The sequence below is a fragment of the Alexandromys fortis genome, unplaced genomic scaffold (genome assembly GCF_014885135.2).
Source record: "Alexandromys fortis isolate MF-2015 unplaced genomic scaffold, M_Fortis_MF-2015_v1.1 scaffold_0, whole genome shotgun sequence".
Taxonomy (NCBI): domain Eukaryota; kingdom Metazoa; phylum Chordata; class Mammalia; order Rodentia; family Cricetidae; genus Alexandromys; species Alexandromys fortis.
In genome coordinates, this window is record NW_026067949.1 from 28222619 (window position 1) to 28235342 (window position 12724).

The following is a 12724-nucleotide window of genomic DNA, read 5'->3' on the forward strand; positions in this document are numbered from 1 at the left end:
AGTGGAGTTAACTTTCCTCAGGGTCCTGGGGCTGTCTAGGGACTCAGTCACATTCCAGAGGATGTCTCCATAGTCTGTCTTTTCTCTCCGGCCCAGCTTTATTTTCTGAAAAACTAACAACCTCCTCCCTTGAAGTTCACCCGACAGGAACGCAGTACTTGCCATTTTCGTAAGGTGTGATTGCTTTCCGTCTCCGAGATGTCAAGTCACTGTCCCCGCGAATAAAAGGAGGCAAGGGACAAAGAACGCAGGTGCACCTCTAAAGCAAACAGGGTCTTGTCATGCTGTCCTCTTCCTGTAGGGATGGGCAGTCCCTCCAGCGAGGTCTCGAGAACACATACGTGACCTCACTTACTAACTTAATAACTTCTAAGTAGGTACCTTAGCACAAGGCTCATCGTGTTGCAAGCAGCTCCCACAAAGTTCAGAAATGCTGGCTCATTGCTGTCGCCCACTGCATCTCAGTCTTGCCAGCCGAGCAGCTGGCACTCCTGACTAAAAGGACCTGTGAGTGTGACTTCAGAGCATGAGTTGTCAAGGAAACCAAGGCATTCATGTTCAGCAACTTCAGACTTACTTGCATTCCTGTGACTCTGGTCCCCAGAGTGAGGGGGAACTCTAGGCGTCCAGGCTGGAGTGAATTGGCCGGGGGGCGTAGCAGGTGCCCCTGCACTCTTGTTATATACTGTAGTCACCAGGAAAACATCAGGCACTTGAACTTCATCATCAGTGACGACAGGTTCCCTTGCATTTGATTTAAAATAAACCTTTTTCAATGTTCCTGAAAGACAATATATATACATACATATTTTAAATATTTTTCAAACTGTTTATTCTATAAAAAAGTAAACATCAAGAAAATGTTCATGTTATTTGCCCATCTGTCATCTAGCCAAGCAAACAGAAAAGGCAAGGTAACAACCACGTGATCCGCCATCTTCATGGGCACAGTGCGAGTGAGTGTTTATTCCCTCGTGGGTCAGACAGCGTTCAAGAAAACTGCTGCTTTCTCCAGAACTTCAAATGCACTGCTGTGTCTGGAGCACAAAGACTACGGGACAATTCTATGGCGGCTGAGACTCACCAGGAATAAAATATCATGGGTCCAGTGTCGTTCTTTCCCCACTGTCTCAGTTTCTCCATGTCACATATCACTGCATGGCCCTGAACCCAGGGCACACACTCCACGTGGTTCTAACTGTACGAGTCACCCAAAAACAGTGAAACCCGCTTGCTTCCAGCCTTAAATTTCCCCAGGGTTTAATTATATTTGGGGATAAATGAAAATAACCAGACTTATTCACCACAAAATATAATAGAAATCAAAAAATAAACTCCAATTATAGCACAAAATAAATGGAGAAGGTAAATTACTTTCATCTTTAACCAAAACAACATGAAATAAGAGTCAATAAACTCGTAAGATTATTGATAATTCCCTTGTTTGATTTTAGGCTGGACTTTTAAGACCTTGAATGAGATCGCGTGTGTTTAACTTAATCAAAATAGATAGTAGACTCTGCTTTGTGAGCTCAGCAATGTAACCAAGCCAGTGAAAGCAAAGGAGTGTGATATTGGCCCCTCCTTAGAAACGGCCAAGAGAGAATCTTTTTTTCTAAAAAGCATTTACAGTGAATGATCTAATTGGATCTCACTTTTCTAAATATTCCCATGGACCATTAACCACAAAGGAAATGTAAATACAATGTTTACTCTCGGTCTGTGAAGGGGAGACAAGCTCCTCTGCATGAGGAAAACATTAACTCCAAATCAAAACAGCAAAGCAGCTGCCTCCGGCTAACAGGTCAACAGCTTCATCTTGCCAAAGGAGTCTAAATGAGACGCTGGACACAAAAGCGAGCCTCGTGATGCAGGTAACACACTCTTCAGCCGTGAGTGGCTCTGAGGAAATGCCAGGCGCAGACGGAGAAGCAAGGCACCCACCCGCTCCACTGTTTCCAGCTTCCGGACAGCGCAGAAATCTATCACCAGTCACAGAATATGAGCATGTAAGCGTCATTATCACATAGGACGTATTACAAACACTCAGTAACCTTCCATTTGACTCTGTGAATATGACCTGTTAATTATCTGAGTTATTGACTCTTTTAATTTCACATATGTTGTTAGTACTTACAATCTCACTTCCTTGCTTATTGCTGCGTAGATTTTTTTTAGATAACATATTTCTGCTAGTGTGGATGTATTGAAAAGATCCACTAAGCTGATTCTCAGCGTGCTGACCCCGAGTAGGCAACAGCTTCATTAACATGTTCCCAGCACATGGCAGCTCCTTTCCCCTACACCTCTGGGCAATCCCGCTAACATCAGCTCCTTGCTAGATGACATGCTTCAACAGTTGTTTCTAATATTTTTGTAAACATTAGTCTTATTAATAATCTTGGTTGTATTTTTAGCCTCGCCACGGTAGTGAACGTGCTATGAGCATGTGCTCGGGCTAAGAAGTCCCTCCCTGGAAACAATGGTGTTTGTAGAAAACACTAACTCAGAAAACACATTCCTTTCAAATAACAGGCAGCTTCCTAGCCCTTAGCTCTGCGCGGCAAAGCAATCTGTCAGAATACAGAGAGAGATAATGTTCGACAGTTGCCGAAGTTGACATTCCTGAAGGATATTTAGGAGGGAGGGGGGAGAGAACAGCAAGGGGAGGAGGGAAAAGGAGAAGAGGGATGGAGCAGATGGTGAGAGCTGAGGGGAACTTAAAAGATGACTTTTAAAAGTTGGAACTTCCTAAAAAAAAAAAAAAAAAACTGTTTTTAAGCATCTCTGGAAGCTGACCACTCCCGACAGAGCTGGTCGCCACCTAGTAAGCATTGTTTAAAAACACAAAGATGAGAAGTCAGCAATGTTACATGATTCCAACCAGAACCATGGTGAGGACTGTAGAGATGCTGAGCACTAGGGGCCCAGAGCGGAGAGTTCATTCGGCTAAACTCACCCAGCCTTGTCTCCATTCTCATCTTCCTGGTGCTGCAGTTAACAGGACACTGTCTGCAGCCTGCTCGCCTTACTCTAAAGCCCTATCTCTGCTACTTTCTACCCTTAGCTGGGCAAACTCTCAAGTGCCACGCAATAAGGAAAACAGATGCCCTCTGACATTTAGAGGCTCGCTGTGGAGACCTCGCTAGTCAACGCTTGTGTATAAACGCTTAAGCAGCGCGGCGCTCACAGTCCTATGCCAATCGCTGTTGGTCATTTCTACGCAACAACAGAATCTTTCTGTCGGTACTATTAAGAAATTTTCAAACCTCAGCTTTCTTTCACTATAGTGTGTTCCCCAGCATCACAGAACAGCTACGTTTCAAAGGCTAAACACGTTCAAGGTGAAAATGTCGTGACTCTTTCTAACTAAATTATCAGTAGATGGTACATTCCATCAAGGACATATGGCTCTTGAATGTCTGGGCTCTAAAACAAAAACAATTTAACAAGGTCTGAGAAGTAACTATAGCTCTAGTGATGACCGACACGTGATAACAATGCTTTATAGTGAGAAAGAGCACAGAAGTCAGCAGGATAACGCTTCCTCTGAAACGGGCACATCCCAGTTCTCTGAACTTGTGACTGTGTGGCTTTGTATACCATACATGACAAAGGGACATTGCAGATGCAATTAAACCAAATATCTTAAGTTGAAGCACTACCCTGGGTTTTTCAACAAACTCTAATATACTCAAAGGGGTCCTTCTAAGCCAAAAAGCCATGTGTGTCAGTCATAAAATACGGGAAAGACTCAATGATAAAATGTTTCTGGAAATTAGAATAGGTAATAAAATGGATTGCTCCTCTAGGACTTCCAGAAGAAACTTTGCCCAATGAAACCTATTTTGGATTTCTGACTTTCTTAACTCTAAGACAACAGAGGCATGATGGGAGCTACCAAGAGTGTGATCATTTGCTATAGATGTAGTGAGGAACCTCTACAGGCTGCTAAGGGCCTTCACTATAAGCATCAATGAGTTGACCTTCTAGCAAGCCTATGAAATGAGAAAGATCATTTAAGCCTTCTTCAAAGAGTATCAGAGAGAAAGCAATTGATGGCTAACTTGCCCAAGAACATGGTTAGAACACAGACATACACCTAATACACAATTCTCACTATAAACTAGATAGATAGATAGATAGATAGATAGATAGATAGATAGATAGATAGACAGACAGACGGACAGAGGATAGATGATAGATAGATAGATAGATAGATAGATAGATAGATAGATAGATAATAGATAAAGAATAGATAGACAGATAGATGATAGATAGATAGATAGATAGATAGACAGACAGACAGACAGAGGATAGATGATAGATAGATAGATAGATAGATAGATAGATAGATAGATAGATAGAGGATAGATGATAGATAGATAGATAGATAGACAGACAGACAGACAGACAGACAGACAAATCATTATATGCTTGCAGAATCTTCCTCTGATGGTGTGGTTTTATCTTCGTGCTTTTGGATGTGTGTGACAAATTTATGGCACATTCTCCATGTGCCAGGAACTGCATAATTATTCTCTCTGAAAACATAAGACTTAGTAACATGTTCCTGCCATCAAAATGTGCATAGATTATTTAAGTAAAGCAAGCATGAAATCTACAGAACACAAACCGTGTGCTCTGAGAAAGATACGCAGAGGATGGTCTGCGGGCTAACACTGAGGGAGCAGTCATCATCATTCCTTTTGAGAAAGTCAGAAAGTATTTCTTAGGGGAAAGCATCCTTGGAAATCTTCAAGGAGGGATTACACATTTTCTAGGCTGGAACAAAGGATTTGTGAGCAATAACGGGTGGAAATATGAAACAAGACATTTCCTGAACAGAACAAAAGGCACAGAAAAGCCTCGCAGCGAACACGGACAGCACACAAGCACCCAGAGGAAAGGCTGTAGGAGAACAGCGGTCAGACATGGAGACCAGCTCGAGCCAAAGGTTTGGAACACATCGTGCTGAGACGAGGAACTTTTAAGGGTCTTATGGGACTGACCACTGTGTTGAGAGGATGATGTTTAAAGGGACCAAGCACGGAGCAGAATTAGAAGCCATTGTCACAATCTAAGTGGGAAAGCTAGGCTCTGACTCCAGGCAAAAGCAGCAAAGACAAATAGAACTTCCGGAAGCAGAACCAGTAAGAGCGTGAGGGGAAGGCACTCACATACGTGGTGAGCATGCTTGTCCCCAGTGCTATTCACCAGACACTTCACTCTGGCTCCTTCCACTAAGAAACATGGAGGGATTTCAGCCTCTGGCCTTTTGGGTACAGCCTTCCAACAAGTTCAAGGCCACAAGCAAAACTAACGAGTGTTGCTTCTAGGCAGAAGCATTTAATTGCTGCTATTACAGCCTCTAGACCTTTCATACAACAGCCACAAAGTTCAGGATGACAGCTGCTCGATCAGTTCAAACCCTGGAAGACCTGGATGGTACACACTCCCCCACCAACTTCCCACAGATCACTTGTAGAGCGAGGGAGAAACTAGCCTGTGTTGTTTCAAAACCACTGATGTCTTGAGATTTAGTATTAGATAGCAGTGTCTAACCAAGCCTGGCTGATGAAAAGGATAATGGAGAACACAAACTCAACCTGTAGAGGTTTATCTTGTTACAATCCTTTTGCGTATATTTAGTATGAAATCCCTGGCAATATTTAAGGGAAAGGGCCAAGCTGAAGCAATGTAAAGAGCTCCTGCAGGGTGCCTGGCCAGGCTCCCCACTAACTGCCCTTCCATTGTTCCCAGAGCACATGTGTTTACACTTTAGGAAGGCACCCATGTGGAATTGTTTGTTTCAAGCCCCAGAAGAGCACTCAGAACCTGCTCTGGCCTCCACTGTAGTTGCTTGTTGGCTGTAGAAATGATAAATGGAGTGATGGGAATGGGTGGCATTGCCAAGACAGGGAGGCGTAGAAAATGAGAACGGAACTTAAGGTAGACACTTTGACATTTGTCAGGCAAACAGAGAAGGATGAGCTTAAGGGAACTGAACCCAGAGAGCAGACATAGGCTTCTTGTTTCAAAGTCTGGTTCAAATAACTGTCAGTTCCAGATATAGCGTGGTAGACAAAAAGCTTTGGTAGCCTTGATAAGAAAGATCCACTGGCCTACAGAAAGAGGAAGATCTATTGCAGGGCGGGAGGATGGATAGAGCCATAGAGAGCTCTCCAAGGGATATCCCTGGTGTGGGGCCTGAGACTACATTTTGCAGTTCAAGGGCCCCAGGAGGATGTGCTGTTTGGTCCACAGACTGCACTTGGAGTACAAACGCTTTGATCACCATTTCAGGAAACCTAAGGTGTGGATCTAACTTCAGCCTGAGGACTTTACGAAGACGCATGCTTGTGTATGAAAACTTTCTCTTGGTGAATCTGTACCAGAAAGCCAAAGTTATGAAAAGAATCTGAAGATTTATATAAGCAATAAGAAATGAGGTCATGATGGATTATCAGGAACCTTATACTTTCTAGTGTAAATAAGAACCTGGGGAGTGTTTCATTTGAAAATGGTGCTCAGAATCCAACATTATGAATTAAGGAGTTTAGAGTTTTATAATTCCAAATGTTTATAAAAGCTGTAAACTGTTAGGAAATTTGCTAAGAGGAAAAAAAAGTAGGTTCTACTTCAATACTCTCAAATTCAGCTAGCCACTTGAGGGAAGGAATACCACTTTTGAAGACTATTTTTCTCTTGAGTTCAAGAGAATTGGGTGCAAAATGTAAATCACATTTCCTGCGATCTCTATCACTCTGCCTTTTCATTCTTCTTCGTGGCAGGAAATGAAAGGTCTAACAAGCTATACCTAGAGCTTTCACAGCACGGAGAAGGCGAGAGAGGTAACCTCAGACTCCTCTCCAGAAGTCTACGGATACACAAGAACAATTCACTGTTGGCATTGATGAGTTTAAGGCTTTTGTATACAAGACTTCAACAGCCTGGGAAAGAAAGATTCAGTATCCTTCCAGCGAGATTTTTAGACCACAGCGTTGCTGAAACAAAACTGACTTGAATAATAGTTTGAAAAGTCAATTCAAGCCAGACCTCATGACTATGAAGATTCCATGACACATGCTCAACCCGTATCACCCATTCTCTACACAGCAATAATTACAAGCGTTAAAAATCCCAACCAAAGGGCTGGAGTGTGGCTTAATGACAAAGCATTGGTTTAGCGCGTGGGAAGCCATATTCCAACCCTCAACCCTGCAGAAGCAAAGGGGAGTGGGGTTATCAATTAACACATCAGTTACCTGAGGATGAGGAATCTCAGGGTAGCCGTCTTCCTCCACTTAGTATAGAGTGGCATGTGTCCTTGAATATAGCATCGTGTGGGATTGTGGACATGTCCCTCAAATGGCCAATGAACTAGAGAATATATAACAATTCTCAAAAGTAGCATTTATAGGACAAAATGGAAAGCAAGTTAGAGTAACAGATGTGTGGCCTCTCCCCTGGGTGGTATGACATGCAGCTGAGTCCCAACTGCCTACCCAGAAAGAACACAAGGGAGAAATGACACTGTGGAAAAGGCAGAGAGATGCTATCCTTCATACTAGCTTCCAGTAGGAAAAGTGAACTCTGAAAAGAAAGAGATGAGATGGGATTGCCATCTCTTGTGTCTGGCAAGGTACAAGAGAGAATTCAAAATAGTTCTGTACAAACGAAGTTCTTGGCTTTCCAAAACTTGGAATTTATGGTAAAATTTGAATGGTCAGGAAAGAAAGAACAAGGTAAAAGTGATAGAAGATATTGCTTTAGAAAGGAAGAGGGAATCCATGATTCACATCATAGGCAGGGGATTAATAATGGCCTAGTACAGACAATTACTCTGTCTCTGGATTTCTTGAAGTGGGGAAGATTTAAAAAGAAATCTAAGGAATCTGGACAGCCTAGTCAAGAGGTTGTACAGCATAGGTGTAGATTGGATCAGTCTTAGTTCTGTGAAAGTGGAGAAATGAGCAATTAACTCATGCCTCCATGAGAAAAGACTGCATAGCCCAAGGAAATACAAGGGAGATCAATAGACTAGCTCAAAATAGCCATTAGGGATGCTTGGCTACCATCAACCGTGGTCCCCATGAACATCAGAGACTGAAAGACAGTAGGAAAACAGGTGTTACTGGGAGAACTGAGCATGAGAGAGGCGGTGTTTGGCACCGAGTTTACTGGGCTTAATAGGTCGGTGTTCACTGGAGAGTTAAGGAGGAAATTAACTGAGCAATGACTTAAGACTAGATGGGGCTTTGATGCTTTGCTAAGACATGGCCTTTATGGGACAGGAAAGGTTCTGGAGGCTCTAAATGGTTAAGTGGCTAAGCTGGTGTGGAAATGGGGTTTATAAGATGCTGAAACCCTTAGGAAGGAATGAGGGAGACTGAGACAGAGGAAGAGTCAGCTCCAGGTGGTTGTGGTGAAGTCAAGCTGGAATTCCCAGGGAAGCAACTGACAGGCAGACAGACTGAGGCTTTGCTAGTGGGTTATGGAAGGTTTCCTAGCCTGCACAGAAGTTCACAGGTGAGACACAGGACAACACGGAACAGGCCAAAAGGTTAAGCCTGTCTTATGAGAGGTTAGCTAGCCACTGTGGACATTTCTCCCCTGTAAGAGAAGGTAGACATGCTTGAGATCGTCTGTTCAACCCAGGCATCCTTCGGTAGCCAAGTGCACCTAAGAGAGAGGCTACAGTCATGACACCAAAGTAGAGTCTGTCACAATCAAGCTCTCTAGAGCAGCAGAGAACAATGTCAGGTTGTCAGATGACAGTATGGCCTCTAACCGGACTGAGCAGCACAGAGAATCCCTGCAAAGCCCCTGTGAAATGTGGACAGGCAGACTGGAGAGATGGCTCGGCTGTTAAAGGCAAGGCTCACAAGAGAAAAGTGTAAGAACTGTGGAGATACAATACAGTTATTCTGTAGTGCCGCATGATGAGAGGCCTGAAGAGGGTGCCCAGGATCCTGGAACTAGAGTTGCTGGTGTTAAGATCTGCCTGGCACAGGTGTTGGGAACCAATCTCAAGACCTGGGCAAGGGCATCCTCTGGTCTTAGTGGTTGAATCTCTCCAGCTCTGCCTTTGGTTCTTCTAAATAAAAGAATTCACCTCTCAAAAGTAAACCCTTCCTTCTATGTCATACGGCCCATCAGGACTGCATGATCACCAAGGAAATAAAAAGCCAGCTATAACGAACTTTCTTACATTTCAATTTCTTGCAAAATCCTGCATCATTATTTTGCATCCACATCTTGGGGTCCACATGGACAGTTCAAGCTTCTGAAAAGCTTGGAGATGCAAACCTAACCTTCACCTTGGCAGCTCCTGTTAAGTGTTGTGTGAGACCCTGCATGCCGCTCCTCAGATTCATCGGTTGCAAAGGTCGGCCCTCCTCTTCAGAAGTCTTTTACCATGCCGTCACAAGCTGAGTCTGAACGGGAAAGACTGGAAACAGAGACCACAGCCTGTACCCCGGGATCCCTGAACAGTCCCCGTGAACACGTGAGCCACAGCAAGAGCTGGGGAAGCATGGAATTGCCTCCCCCAACAATTAGAACTTCTCTAAAGTAAGCAGGACTTAATGAGAGTTAAGATGTAAAGCTGCTGTGGTGCGCGTTACAACAGCATGCGCTCAGTTATAAACTATGAAATGTTTATAGGGGAAGATATTGCTTCATAAGAAAATCATGCTGTGCAGAACGTAGAAAAATGCTTTTGAAGAATGTGTCAGAAGATCCCTACTTTGCAAAAGTTTCCAGAGTACAAACAAGATTTAATTTAGGGGTGGATGCAAATCAACAGCCTCCACGGTGTTACACATAAGCAGACAAAATTCTGATGCTGGGGTATGCTTAAGAGAAATGAAAATGTTCACACCCACAAAAGCTTACACATGAATATTCACAGCAGGCTATCAGGTAAATCAGAGGCCTAGAGCCGAAAGTAACTCAACTGTTCAATGAACAAACATTGTAATAGCCACAAATGAGATATTATTCAGTCATCAAAAATGATGGTGTTTTGATTCATATTCTCAAGGGTCATTGTTGAAGAGTGAGCAGAAATCCCAAGAACCCAAAATGGTGGCTATAAATCAACAGAGAAAGTACACATATGAACTGCACATATGAACGGTTGATAGTATACAAAAGACCTACGCAATTTCAAGTCAGACCAAATCCTGACACAGGATGGGGAGGTAGGCATGAAGCACCACCTCTAGTTAAGAACTATTCTGAACCTTTGCAGGGAGGTGAATGGGAATCCAGGTTGAGGGCAGCAGCAGGTGCAGGAGCCAGGTAGCTCCAGGACGTACAGAGGTAGATGTCAGAAACTGGTTTAAAAAAAAATGGCAACACTGGAAAATGCAGCTGGACAGATGTAACCCACATGCCAGCAGGCTGTGTCTGTTGTAGGGAGGCACCAGGCCTTTAGTCTGTTGGTCACCAGCTTTCAAAGCTCTGTGGAGGAAGATCCGGGGTCACACTAGGTCAGCTTTGATTTTGAAAATCGAGACCTTCAGCACATACTCTAAATGCTACAACGGCAATCAAGTAATACATGCTGAGGATCCGTTCATCCGTCCATCTCAGTTTCATGAACAACAGCCTAAATTAGAAAGGCAGTCTCTGGGGAAAAACCAACAACCTGTTGTGACTGCTGTCCACCAATGTTTTGGATCAGGCTCCTTTAAATGCATGTAACCAACTGAAACGGGATACAAATAGCAAGACAGAGCCGATCAATTCCACCACTAAAGAGTTGAAAATTATAATTTCATCAGAGCAATCTATTATTTTCTCGGACATTGGCTTAAGAAAGCCATACATTTAGAGTCGACAAGGTAAATTAATGCCAGTAAATATAAATGCCTATTTGTTTGTGTATGTTAGGATCATATGTGATATTTATTATAAAGTAATACTGTACTATCTTGATATCCACAGAGGATTTATTCTAAGGCCAAATCCATAGTAGCTTACAGCGCTTTGTATACAGCTTATGTACATCCTCCAGTTACTTAAAATCGACTTTAGATCTCTCACAATGCCTAATAAAATATGAAGGTAATGTTAGTTGCTCTACTGCTCAGGGAATCATGAGAAGAAAATGAAGTGTGTAGATGTTCCGCACAGATGCAATTTCTTTTTGCCCCCAGCACTGCCCATTTGTGGCTAGTTGGATCTGTGGATATAGAGGAAGGATTGTTTGTTCGCTGTGAGAATGTTTGACACTCATTGTGATAGACAGTGGGTTACAGTTGGAGGGTATAGAAGAAGAAACCTGACCATGTTTATTTTTACAAACGATGGCAGAGATAGATATTGGACTTGGAAGGAAGAAGTAAAGGAAGGAGGCTAGCTTAGGTTCTGCCTCTGACCTAGATGAACTCAAGTCTGAAATAAGGTCCTGGGTGCATTAAAATAAGCAGAAATCAAGAGGGATTGGATTGGAGGGTAAGAGAGGTAAAGAAATCAAGGCTGATTTGTAACTTCCTGGCATGGGTAGCCAGGTTATTTGGGGCCATGTATTCAGGGGGAGCCGTGTGATGCAGGCAGGTGGAGGGCTCACTGGAAGATCACTTTATACATCGGAGTGCCATGCAACAACGGAGTTCAGCAGAATCACAGCCTCCATGCCCATGACTTCTGTCAATTCAGCTTGGCCAAGAAATTGAGAAATATAAGAATTCCAATACGGCGCATTCTTGGGGGATGTGTTAAAGCTATATTTGACATTTGCTTTATGGTTGTCTTTTGAATTTACCTCTATCCCATTGCCTCAGGTCTGAAGCCGAGGCATCAGTAGGGATGCTGAGATGGAGCCCGGCTGCCCTGAATCAGGATAAGGGAGTATCAGCTATCCGTTCTGATAACTCCCCTGCGCCATCCTGAGTCGAAGCACCTTGCACGTCCTTCTGTCTTCAGCGCGTGTGTCCTGTGTGATATTCTTTCCTCACACCCATGAGCGCTTATGGAAAATGGCAGGTCTAGCCACCCCGCAGTTTTCGTGGTGTTCACGAGTAATTGTTTCTGTTATAGCCATCGTGGGAAAATGGCAGGTCTAGCCACCCCGCAGTTTTCGTGGTGTTCACGAGTAATTGTTTCTGTTATAGCCATCGTTGGCACTGATAGCAACAGCAAGTCACGCGGTTACGTGGCTGAAACTGCAAGTTTTCCCCCCGGGGACGCCAGCGACCATCCTCTCACGGATTTGACCCCGAGTATAAACTACCCTCTAAAACACGCTCATTGCAGTTTTGACTTCCTGTCTTTTGAATGGCGGCGTCACTCACCCACGAAAGACAGCAGGACGGCCAGCAGCACAATGAGGGCGCAGATGCAGGGGATGAGCGCCAGCAGGAGGAAGCGCAGCAGATTAGCCGGCACCAGCTTCTGAGGGCAACCCTCGCCCACACCACCGTCGGCTCTCAAGACCTGCCGGGAGAGGGAGAGGTGAAACGTGGTTTTCATATCACACAACAGTTCAGGGTCTGGTGTGAAGTTCTACATTACAGCTGTCTTCTCGGGGACTTGCAGTTCCTAAGAGGTTTGACACCGTGTTCTTGAGGGCATGAAATAAGGTACTCAGCTAACAGCAGTGAGCAAGAGAATGATTGCACACACAAGCCCTCCTCTTCTCCCTCCTCCTCCCCTCTCCCAACCCTCCCTCCTCTTTCTGCTCTTCCCCTCATGTTAGGTAATCACTCCCTTA

General features: G+C 43.9%; 1 protein-coding gene across 2 annotated transcripts in view; it reads right to left on the minus strand.

Moving 5' to 3' along the window:
• The window catches only part of Corin (corin, serine peptidase), a 180577-nt gene that overhangs the window by 144041 nt on the left and 23812 nt on the right, over positions 1-12724 (minus strand). For both annotated transcript variants that reach the window (XM_050149552.1, XM_050149551.1), the window contains exons 2-3: positions 12306-12447; positions 578-781 (exon numbers count right to left, since the gene is read on the minus strand). In XM_050149552.1, the coding sequence (XP_050005509.1) occupies positions 578-781; positions 12306-12447 (346 nt within the window). The remainder of the gene's footprint in view (positions 1-577; positions 782-12305; positions 12448-12724) is intronic.